Source organism: Dermacentor variabilis, chromosome 9 (assembly GCF_050947875.1).
Source record: "Dermacentor variabilis isolate Ectoservices chromosome 9, ASM5094787v1, whole genome shotgun sequence".
Lineage (NCBI taxonomy): Eukaryota > Metazoa > Arthropoda > Arachnida > Ixodida > Ixodidae > Dermacentor > Dermacentor variabilis.
In genome coordinates, this window is record NC_134576.1 from 81,495,447 (window position 1) to 81,508,040 (window position 12,594).

General features: G+C 48.6%; 1 protein-coding gene across 4 annotated transcripts in view; it reads right to left on the minus strand.

Annotated features, from left to right (window-relative positions):
* Nucleotides 1-264: 264 nt before the first annotated feature.
* The window catches only part of LOC142557012 (carbohydrate sulfotransferase 1-like), a 72,268-nt gene continuing 59,938 nt past the window's right edge, over nt 265-12,594 (minus strand). For all 4 annotated transcript variants that reach the window (XM_075668546.1, XM_075668547.1, XM_075668548.1 and 1 more), the window contains 2 exons: nt 8,417-8,705; nt 265-4,820 (listed from right to left, as the gene is read on the minus strand). In XM_075668546.1, the coding sequence (XP_075524661.1) occupies nt 3,532-4,820; nt 8,417-8,600 (1,473 nt within the window). In that variant the 5' untranslated portion in view covers nt 8,601-8,705 and the 3' untranslated portion in view covers nt 265-3,531. The remainder of the gene's footprint in view (nt 4,821-8,416; nt 8,706-12,594) is intronic.

The window sequence follows — 12,594 nt, forward strand, 5'->3', positions numbered from 1 at the left end:
GACCAACTCTGGGCCGTCCGGGTGGCCGAGGACACCGCCATGGCCCAAGAGCTACTGGCCTCCGTTTAGGCTTGTGCTTGTGCTCCTAAACTCCTGGACACTAAATAAAGTCGTTTCCCTCTCTCTCGACGCGTGCATGTCGAACTTCCCATTCGACCAAACCCGACACAGCTATTTTGCATGCACTCATATTTATTAAATTCAGTTGGCGCATGTATGTACTATACCATTGTTACCTTTGATGACATAAATGACAACCCAGAGTGGAGTAATGATAGTGCGTTTTATTTACATGCTGAGAAATGTCCACACTTAGTTTTCACATCCAGTTCCTGCTGGATAACAAGCAAACGGTAGCGCTCAGTCGCAACGACACATGATAGAGTAACATCAACATCATAATGAGCACTGGTTGCCATTCACCTGCCAGTCTAAATGACTCAAACTTCACGGAAGACATGAGCACATTTTCATGTGCTCCCATTATGACGTCAATGGTAGTGGAATCCCGACTTGGAAAAACAAATGTACACAAACCAGAGAAACAGACACGACGAGTGGTCTTGCTTTTCTACGTTTGCCTCGCTCAATTCATCGTCAGCGTGTGATAAATGACCCATACCTACGTTTCTGATGATGACGCTTATAAATAACGACGTTTGGACGCGTCGACAGCATCTTCGTTGCACAAAGAATGACGTATGTTGAACATTGCGTCACGAGGAACTTCACGAGAGATTTGTCCTAGTACTAATAGTGCCATTGAAACGCTTTCCATGAGTCACCGTCAGGCGTTATGAATGCTTTAGGAGCCCATTTGTCATCTGAAAGTATATAACTCTTCACCGTTACTAATCTAGCTCGCCATTGACTAGCCCTTCGTTATATATTCGCATGTTCGGCACAACACTGTGCGTAAAATGACATGCTGCGGTTTTCGGAGAGTGAACGCAAACACAGTGATGTTAAAATACCTTGCAGTCTGATAGCAACCAATATTTTAAACACCTTGCAGCTGATATAACAATATTTATGTACTTTGCCATGCACAGTAAATAGATATCGTAAAATGTTTTTCCTCCTCGTGAGCCTAATACCCGACCGCACTGTCTATAGGCTTCCGAGTTGCCCAACCACGGGGAAGTGCTGACGACTCCTCACCTTCTTGAACTCCAGGTTCCAACGACAAAGCCTAGGACCGTGTAAACGAAGCCAATTAGCCCTCTTGTCAAAATCACGTCAACACTGTTCATCATGCTGTTCTTGTGTCTCGTGGTCATGCGCGGACAATAAATTTAACACCATATCGCGCTTCCTAGAGCTTACACGCAACATCAATGCCCGCTCGCCAAGCACAAATGAACTGCACAAAAAAGCCCGTGCGTAAGCTCCCTGAACCAGTCAAGGTTTTGGCACCTAGACATCAGCGCCAGGCGAGTGGAACGCCGATGATGGTCGATTGCAGGACTCGTTGCGCGTGGAAACGCAGTTGTGCAAGCTCGGACGGAATGACTGGGCTCGAGGCAACTCTCTTTGTGCCACGTCATGAAAACAAAGCCTTCGCTACTTCATTCTCACCTAGCAACACTGCAAATCGCCACACATTCAGGCCTCTTCACTCATTCCGGTCATATACGATGCCTACAAGTGTTTCTTTTTCTTCCCTAACCGTGCTCTTTATGGAGATTGTAGTTTTTGACAGCTAAACGTGACCGGTTGTCTTAAGCATCATGAAGCAAGTCGCATAAGCAAAACGGCTACAGCCCGAATACGTGCACCTATTCTTCTATCGCTCAAATCACGATACCTCGCGAGAAACGCACGCTAGTTTTCAGCAGGTTTCGTTCGTGTATCAACAGCTCTTCTTCATGTAATAGGCACCTAGGTGTGAACAGAGCACCTTTGTCAAAGCAGAGAGGTTATCAAACGCGTAGTGTTGGCCGTCCCTCGACCGTCCAGTGCTACGAATAAAAACCGCATTTAGACAGTTCAATAGGCACACCAATTAGCCTCAAATAACTTGATGGAGATAATAAACCGAGTTGTTGAGCGTCGTTCTCTGATATAATTTTCCATGTTCAAATTTACCTTAATAAGGAAGATAACCTTGCCTTTGGTTCTACCAATCCACACAAGATATGTAATAATGAAACCAATAAATTAAAACCTATACGCCGTATTATTTTTGCTGGTAGTTTTATTGTTGTTGTTGCTGCTGTTGGTAGCGTTTAAGGAATCGCATTGAAATGGGTTCTTTGTTCTTGAACTTTACACTTTACCCTTTACTACTTGAACCACGTTACGAACATGATGCAATTGTCAACACTACGAAAGGAAGACTGCACACTTGAGATAGTGTAGGTGCACGTAGACGGTGATTTGAACGAAGATCTGACAAATAAGAGACAACTGCACACCCTGCACAGCTTCATAACCAAGCCCGTATCGTGAAAAAAATGCTTCAAGGTGAAAAGCACAGGCTTACAAAACATGGTCACCGTTGAAGTGACCTGTCAAAAGCCTTCCAGGATATAAGTTAACAAACTGTGCCGTGCGTTAGAGTAACGCCATAGTATGCAGGTGTAGGTGGAATCAAATGCAGGAGACTCACCTACAATTTGTTTTAACAATCAACCGTATCTTCTATCGTAACCGTTTTGTGGGCGCCAGGTACAACTTCCTTCTGATTGCGGAAAGACATAACATTGCTGTAACAAATTATAGCATTTATATACCATATCTCGTTCTAACGATACGTTACCGACCTTTCGTCGCTGAACCTTTCCCAAATTATGTTTGTGAAATCGCAACAGTAAAAGAGCACCATGGGCACCATATATCTCACCACTCCAAATGTCTATAAACCTGCATTATTCACAAACGTAAAAATTATTCCAGCGGTGAATGCTTTGCATCTGTGTGATTAAGGGCTTCAGTCAACACTCGACTTCGCCTACTGTTGTTTACTGTTGCAGTGGAAGTCAAAACTTGTGCATAAGCAACCACCCAAGAGGTATATAAACCTATAAATAATTGCTCGTGGTGTTTCTAGAATGCGCTTGATATTCATAGCAACAAACGTAAATGCAGGAGAACTACAAGAAATACCAGCGGCACATCACACATACATAAACGCTGACGTAGCCATATTCAAAGCAACAATTAGGCGCAAGGCTTACTATATCGTCAAACAAAACAGGTCAACTTCAAATATGCGCACACACATGTCCCTTGAGCATATCACGATTTGTTGGCGTGCTTTGAAAATGTGGTTCACGATCGCACTACTAAATTTTCACTCATATTATCTCACGGTCATTCAGACCTTTCAACAGTGGGAACTCGCAGAGCGCAACGTTCCCATTCCTGTCGGTTGACAATGGCATCAATGTTATATTTAATTGTAGATCACACTAATTCGTCCATTAAGCAAGCTACGGACCATATAAAGTCAAGATTTCGCACCGTAACCGCAGTAATGAAATCCAGCGCGTGTAATGCACTCATGAAAAGCATACATTGACTAATTTACTATCTTGCGGTGCCCACAGACACCCTCAAGGTCGTACGGACACTGGCTGCTATCAAATGCGGCACAGGAGCTATGGGTACTTCGTCGAGCAACTCGTTTTCACTGGTGATAGTCTTGTAACCTAACCGAAGGAGCACGTCCGAGCAGGACCGCTGAATATCCGCGATGTCTTCGTAGTTCAGCTTAGTCCTCCACTGAAACGCTACCGTGGACGAATTCCTCCTCGTCGAGTACGGGTCTAGGGCGTCCGCCTTTCGTGCCCTGGTGTGCGTCTTGAGGAAGTTGGACACATACACCGTGTAGTTCAGCCCGAGAGCGTCGAACATTTTCAAAGCTTCCTTTTTTGGGTCCAGAGACACGTCCTCGTATCGAAGCCTGTATGTGCTGTTCGGAAACGTCCTCTGAAGGTCCTCGAACGTGTCGAGGTCTGCGCGGAGCTCTGAGCAGAGTGTGTCCTGGTGTGCGCAGCTCTTGGATTCGTTGCACCAGTCCAGGAGCCTCCTCGAAGCCAGAATGCCTCGCGGGTCGCGCACCAGGTGCAGAATTTTCACAGATCCGGCAATGTCCGGGTTGCTGTACAGCCAGTCCCGAACCTGAGACATGTGCAGGCGCGTGACCTTCATGACTTGCGCGGGGGCCCGAGCGCACACTTTGGACACGTAGTCTGGCTTGAAGCAGACCGGGTGCTGGCCTCCGCACAGGGCCCAGAGGAAGTGGTTCCGCCTGAAGAGGAACTTCTTCTCGGCAGCCCAGCGTACGTAATGCTGGACGCGCTGAAAGTCGCAGCGGAGCAGGTGGCCGATCAAGCCGGAGGCGTTGCCCGCCGCGCTGCCATCGAGCCTGGCGTCTTTGCTGAACATGTGCAGAGGCTCGAAGTGGTAGAAGGTGCGCGGCGTCGAGGACAGGATGTCGCCGACAAAAGTAGAACCGGCCCGGAAGTAGGTGACGACGATGACCCTCTGGACCTTGTCGGCGGGCACGACGGGGTAGTGAGCCAGGGTCCTGTCGAACACTTTCAGCATTCTGGAGAGCAAGAGCGGCTTGAAACGGTTCATGACAGGCCTAGTGACGGAGGCCTTCTGGTGGATGACGAAATGTCGAAACGCGACGGGTGCTCGCACCACGGAGATGGACGTGGAGGTTACTACCCCTGGCCTCAGGACGCCGGCAGGCGTAATTCTATACAGTGCCTTCTTCGTCGTCGAAGCCTTTGCAATCGATGCTTGGAGGACGTCAATGTTATTATGTCCCATGGCTTTTCTCACCATGCTTCCTGGAGAGGACGTTCCTGCACAGGATAGCAAAAGACATCGTTGGCAACAAGCATGTCTATTTGTGCCATCAAGGGCATCTTTAAATTCTTGAAAATCTGTTTTCATTGTGTCTCGTTAATGGCAATAACTCAAGCACGACAAAAAAAAGGTTTTCCAGCTCATCTTTACGGCTTTCGGTCGGTATATATGTATAATCTAAATACCGACCAGACAATTCAACAGAGTTCTAAGCATGTGAACGATGGCGAATATTTTTCATAATTGAAGCACAATTAGAGAGGAAAGTTGGGCGAACTAGCCGTGGTGGCGTAGTGGCTCTGGCGTTGCGCGGCTATGCATGAGGTGGCGGGATTAAATCCCGGCCGCGGCAGCTGCATTTTGATGGAGGCGAAATGCCGAAAGCGCCCGTGTACCGGTCACTCGGTGCACGTTAAAGAGCTCCAGGTTGTCAGAATTAATGCCGAGTAGCCCATTACGGTGTGCCTCACAATCAGATTGCGGCTCTGGCACGTACAAACCCACAATTCAATTCAATTCGAAGTTAGGTTAGTTGCTGCGCATTCCAGAAATGACGCGCATTTACCCTATAGTGCTAAAGAGACGGCGTATAAGAAAAAAAAAGCACATAGTACACCACGCTGGTGTCGTTAGTGCTCGTCATAGCCTGCTGTGTGCTCCACATTCTCGTTCTACATCTCCTCAGCGCTAAGTAATTACGTCTCAATTTTGGCACAATTCGGGGACTTCGTGACGGCCTCACGCTTTTTTGAACGGGCTAGTTTTCTGAACGCCACCTAGTATAGCAGAAAGCGAGAGAAGGTTGTGTTACGTTGACCACTACGTCTGATTCGCGCTTTCATTTAGCACTTCTCATCTAAAGCGAGACTGCAGAGTCAGCTAAAGTTAATTGCACGTCACGCACAGCGAGCTACAAAAGTCTTAATTGCCTGTGATTGTTGTAGGTAACGGCGTTCCCCCTGCTATTCTTGTAGGTCGTGCCAACGATACTCTTATCATTTCCGTAACTCCCTTGTTTTATCTTGTAAAACGGATAAGAACCTTTGTTGGTGAAACAGATTACATCGAAATGATACATATATATTACCGTTCGTCCCCTGTTTGGGGTTGTTGGTAGGGGAAGGTAAGTCGGCCTGCAGATACAAACTTCTCATACGAAATTCCACAGTGAGTTTGGCCTTTCGGTATAGTCAACGTAGCAGAAGCGGTGCATTGGCACGTTACTGCCAGTTCTCTAAGCGGCTTGTCTTAGCTTATATAATTCACGACTCTAACTTCTAGTTTGGCGTGTCTTATTGCCGATGTGCATAGACGTGGGATTAGTGCGAAATTAATCCGCGTCTTTGTGTCTCTGCCGTGACTGCTCGCTTCGCAGAACTTTGCCCGTATTCGCAAGACAGTTATCATGCTACGGTTATTCGCAAGTGCAGATTTCAGCCAAACCGTGATGCCTGTAATGCTCTTAGCTAAGGCCGATGGCAAACAGCACTGACGAACGAAAACATTTGTGAATTTGGCCGACGAAACTAGAGTGATCTCGTGCTGGTTCATTAGTTCATTTTGCTAAATGGCGCGAAATAGATGGCGGCAAAAGAACAGCAGAACTAAAAACAGGTGCTCCTTTTTCAACTAGGGGAGAGAGAGAGAGAGAGACTGCTGTTTAATGAAACTCGGAGATTTCCGCGGCCACGTGTATAGCCGCCCATCTACCACTCTGCAAGGAAGATAGATCAGGGTATTGAAAACGCTGAACGAGAGAGAGCGGAACAAAGAAAAAGTGTCACGAAAAAAAAACGAGGGCACAAAAAACGTGCACTTCTTCGGTTTTTGTCGCGTGCATCATACATTTCCTAAATCTTGTCAACCATGGATGGATGGAAACATCTTTATTTTGAATCCGGCAAATTTGACGACCCGGGCTCAGGTCTCCCATGAGGGGACTTCGAGGCCTTGCCTCGTCGCCACCTATCGGGCTTGCTGGACAGCCCACTCTTGTGTCTCGAGGTTGGAGCTGCGCAGAGCGGCGGCCCACTTCGGCGCAAGAGCCTCCGGAGCTACTGCCATTGTAGCTGATGTAACCCGACACTCCCACAACATGTGTGACAGCGTCGCTCTAGTTTGCTGACATAATTAAGACTTTTGGTTGACATTTTGTCAACCACGCCAACGTCCAAGAGATAAGCGTATAAAAACGTTTAAAGCCCCGCGGTGCCTGGGGCAAAGTGTGAGGACATAAAGGGCACCCAACTTTAACAATGGTGCCGGACAAATTTCTAGACAATCTAGCAGCGCATAAAATGACACAAAGCTAATGTCTCACAAAATTAGACATATTGAAATGTATCACAGTTCGACGGTTCCTTTTTCTTTTTTCGAAAGGACCTTGCCTTAACGAAAGAGAAAGTGCTTGATTCTTTACAGGAGGTTAAGCGAAATCGCGGGCCCAGATACTCACGCGCGCTGTGCCAGCTGACAGATGCATTTTTGTTTAGTTCTTTTTTTTCTTGGGGGATGCGCTTGAACCGCACATCTCGGTACATGGCTGCGGCACCGTAAGTCAGTACACAGCGCACAATAGCGCATGAAAAGACATCTTTTTACATATACGTCGGGCGTGATATAGTGTATTCTCTGTACGGGAAAGCCAACTTAAAGAACCCTCTAGCGCTAAGGGGAGTTCAATGTATTTTGTGTACAGACGATTTTCTTTCTATGCAACCGCACACGACTCGTTAATATGAAAGAGAACTATACACTTGCGTTTAACTCAGCGGTACTTTTTCTTCTAACAAGGGAATAAAAATAGTTGCGTAGGATTCCTTTTTTTTTAACACAAGAGCTACGAAGAAATTAGCAGCGAGCTGCCGATATTGACCTGTGATTTTGAGTCTGTGTTTTAAAACACATGAAATCTTCCGCTCTGTAGTGGCCCAGCGTCTGCATTATGTATTCTCGCCACAACTTCAGAACTTACATAAGTGGCTTGATGCAAACGGACACTAAAGATAAACACAAGAACAGTACAGTCTAATGAATTTTTTTTTTCAGAAACATTTCTTCGGTAATTTCGCGGAAAGATGTAGATTACTAGCACTAAAAACAAATATTTTATTACCGTGTTCTCTTCCTTTTTTTAAAGATTGCACTACCATTTAGCGACTGTGCGTCAACGAGACGAAACTGGCTTTAAACTTCTTTCGCGTATTTCGGCCGTCGTGGCACCAAAGTTTCTGGAAACCGGCTAAGTTCACTGTTTTACCCTTTTAGAGTATAACATGCAGTCCGTGTTTACGGATACAAAAGGTTAACGAGTCGGAGCCAACGATGTCCAAATTCAGGACGTCCCTGCGAACTTCGACGGCGGACTTCAATGCGGCCTCACCACCTGTTTTAGTGTAGAGCCTATTCTAGCTTTTGTTCCTCTAACACTAAAGGCAACCTCTTTCTTTTATTTTTCTTCTCATTGTATTTTATAAGAATAATTTACTTCTGCAACTCAATATACCTTCACCGCGAGATAATCCTAGTTATCTGGGTTAGATACAGTGGAGTTTGACTTTCGTACTCTCACAGGCACAGCCCGAGCGCATACCTTTCCCATCCTGGCCTGCTCCCAGTGCGTCGCCGGCGCTGACTTTCCCGACCAGCGAGTTGACGGAAGACACGGCCGGTGCCCGCACTGCTGGCAAGCCTAGGTCCGGAGCCAGCTGAACTACCGCCAGGAACAGGGCAGCTCCCAGCGATAGAAGCAGCAGCAGCCGCCTGTGGCGAACCATGGCCTACTGTGAAACCCAGCCAGGCACCGGGTTCAACTCGGACGTGCCGGAGTCAGGACATGGCCGACCACCGCCTCCTGCGGCGCTGGTGCTGCAGCTTTCTTTCTGCGAGGTAAGAAAATTGCGCCCTTATAAGAGAGAGGGAGAGAGAGATAAAGGACGGTTTCCCAAACAATAATAAACTCCAATAGAAACTGAGAGGGAATTGCGGATATAAGGAAATACTGAAAAAAAAGATAACATACTGCTTGTTCAGTGATTTCCTTCCAAAGTTTTTCAAAATTAGCAGTGATAATATTGTTTTCGAATTTTTATTATTTTGCAAATGTGGTGACTTTTGTACGTCGTAAACATGTGTTTAGTGCAAAATGGGATTTATAACCTATATTCCGCTGTCTCAAAAGATTGCTTGATTCATTGTTGCCGCGGGTAGTCCGAAAGAAATTCTGCGGCCTCTCACCTCCACGCTTCAAAAGCAGACGCTCGGTCGGAGCGCCTCCTTTAGCCTGTGGACTAGTTCCGCCTGTAGCTAACAACATGATCCTCGTCCTTCGACTAGAGCACGATGTGCATACATTCAAGTGCTTTTAATATGCTGAAGGTCTCCTGTTTCCTGTGATGTACCGTGTCTCCTGTTTCTGTCATTTATTCGAGTGCAATGGCACTGCGTTCTGATAAGCTCAGTCAGACACTGGCGCCTCTTGCCATTCTCCTGAGTGCACAGACTGCCGCACGCCTGAATGAACTTCAATTTCAACAGAGAGAAAGCCAAACAGCAGTAGTTCTCGTTGCCGACTCAGCACAAGGAGAGTAAAGCAAGATAGTCTGAGGAGAAGCAGAGAAGCTGGCCTCATGTTATGTTCTCTCTCCGGCCCCGTTGCTCAGAGGGAAATGGAATAAGAGGTAAAAGAAAAAGGCGTATGACGAACGACGATGAGGACGGGCTAGGATGGAAGTATCCACACATGCGCATCCGGCGGCCACTTTTTACGCAGCTCTTCCCCACACTTTACAAAGGCGAGCAAGATGAAATGTTCGATCTCCATGAGTTTTGTAGGGATCGCCGAGACGCAGCCCATTGGCAATCGGAATTATGCAGCAACAGCCGCCGCCACGTGACGACAGTGGCATGAGGACAGTGGCAGACTGGTGACATGACGTTGCGCGCGTCGCGAAAATCACGCTTGGCCTAGGCTTAATTCCTAAGCCACATCGAACAATGATCGGCGGGGAAACTGCTTCGGGCCATCGCTGAAAGCGCGCGGGCTTGGGGCGTGCGCCTCCTCTCCGGGCCCAAGGTTGATCGGCGAGCGCACGGTAGCGATCGCAGCGAGGGCGGGCGTTTGTCGAGTATTGCGACTGATTTCTTCGAGCGCGCAGTTCAGTTCGTTTCGTAGTTGGTGCACGCATTGCCAATTCCACTCTGTGAAAGTGGATGACCAGCGAAGTTGTGTGTAGTGATGACTGTATTAATCTAATATAGGGCGATTAGTACATTGTTTCCATAAAGACACGTACACGTGACTTCGCGATTCCACCATATTTTATTTTATTTTATTTTATTACCATAGCGATCATCGCTTTATGGTCACTATGGTAGACGGCCATGGGCTGAAAGACGATGCTGGAAAAACTTCTAGCGAACGTCAAGCCTAGACATGACCGATAACACATAATTGGTGAGCTGACGTGTGTATAGGATTGAATGCCGGATCTATCCTCCACGCGGTGTTCGGCGTCCCAGCGGGCGTCGCGCATACGCTTGGCGTTGGCGGCTCTCTCGTCGTCGGTGGTCTCCTTCCTCCGCCGTCATGCCCGTTCCCGTTTGCGACTTTACAATTGCTAGTAAGTACAGCGTGGCGGGGCACTTCCAGAGACACCGGACGTTTGTGCGCATGCGCGAGTAAGAGCGGGCACGAGAGATAAAATATGCGGGCTTTTGCTCTTTGAATATATTACTGTGCCTCGGCACTACAGAGAAGTTTCTCAGCGCGTGTTGTGTGCGTTTGTCCTTAGGCGTGCCAGCGTTGCGAAGTGGGGTCGAGTTCATTTACGCTCGGACGCTAGCTGCCGGCGCGGCGAAACAGTCAAGCAGCGCGCACTGACGCCCCATTTGGCTCCCGCTGTGTCGGAAAGACTGTCTCCCAGCTGCGGCGCTCGTGCTAAATCAGTCCTGCCGGACCATACCTTTGTCGCGCCTCACGGCGATGTACCTTGTAAATAACATCGCAGATGTTTCCGTGGGAGCAGTAGGGATCGTAGTAGAGGCCGGGCCTCATATATTCAATATCTAGACGCCTTAGCAACCGCGGTAGCCTAACCTAACGCAGTCGAGACGCAAAGCTAATAACCCTCACGGCGTGACATCAGGCAGCGACGTTCACCCGCGATTGCTAAGGCGCTGTGCGTTTATTTCAATCAAAGGGGACCGCTCAAAAATGCTCCTGAAAAGTCGCGGACAGCAGCATACGAAAAGCCTGCCAAGAGCGAAGATATACTTCTTCAGGAGAGCAGGTCCAGCCTTCACCACGGCCCCTACTGCTCCCCCGGAAAAATCAGCGTGCTTTCATTTTTTTTTTCTTTTTAGGGGCCAGAAAGGTTTAATCAGGCATGATCGACTGACTGAGCACCAGTGCCATAGGCGCGAGAAAGTCTGTCCGATGTAACTTCACACACTGCGATCACCTGCCCACCGCCTCAGCGCGCGGGCAGCCAGCGTCGGAGCGTAAACTCCACCCCACTCCACAATGCCGGCACGCCTAGCGACAAACGCATACAACAGGGGCTAAGAAACTTCTCCGCAGTCCCTAGTCAAAGTGAGACATTCAACGAGCAAAAGCCCCCAGATGTTCTCTCTAGCACCCGCTCTCACTCGCGCCTGTGCAGAAACATGGGGAACCGCCGGGAGTGCCACGCCCCGCTGTACTTACCAGCAATTGTAAAAATGCTTTCCGCTTCTGTTCGCGAAGGCGATGTTCTCACGAGACTGGCCCGTGGGTTGGAGCTCGCCGAGGCATGCGCGTGCCAGGGGTGTATAAGATAGGCTGTCCGCTATCGCGGACAGCCAATTTTTCATGCGAACACCCCCTGGCCCGCTTCGGCCTCCGCGGCCCCAACCTACGGGCCGCCCTGCTTCCAGCTTTAATCTCCCCGCTACTCCTTGGGTGCCCTGGAGATCCTGCGCAGCCTGCTGTATTATAACTACAGGTGCTCTCCTGAGGCCTCCAAGGGGCGTCCGCGCCCACTGCCACACCGCGCGGGCAGCCAGCGTCTGAGCGTAAACAAACTGTACAGCACTCCGCAATCCCGGCATGTCTGGGGACAAACGAATACAACGCGCGCTAAGAAACCTCATCTGTAGTACCTAGAAAGAGTCATATATTCAAGGAGCAAAAGCCCCCAGATTTTCTCTCTCTTACTCGCACCTGCGCACAAACGGCATCGCTCTCGGAGGGCACGGTCCTGTTCCTCGCAAAGCACATCACGCGTCCTACCCATAGCACGGCCAGAACGCAACTGCTGATAACGTCGTACTACAAACGAGCCTTCAGAGCTTGAAATACGACATTATCGGCGAGCGGCCGAGCGTCGCTCGACGCCGGGCGCGTCGATTTCTTAGCGTACGCGAACCTCTTCTACGCACGCAGAAAAAACGGAAACCTAAACATACACAGCTTCGCTGTAATAAGTTTAAGACCTTGGGTCCAAATGGAACCCATATCAGATATTGAGCTGATAAGAACAGATACAACGATTTTACTCGCGTCGGCCACGTCTACGTTCGCACCGCCCTCTCGTTGTCGGCGTTCCAAGCGCTTACAAATCTACAATCCTTCTGCTCTCCCTTGATGGCGGTGCCGTCCGAACGTCACGCGTGTCTCGTTTCCCTCGGCTCCTCGGTGCGGCGTTCCCGTCGCGCAAGCGAATGTACACAAAATCGCGGTAAATGACTTCGTGCCCTTGTTCAGAATTCTGTGTTCCCGAATTTCGGTTT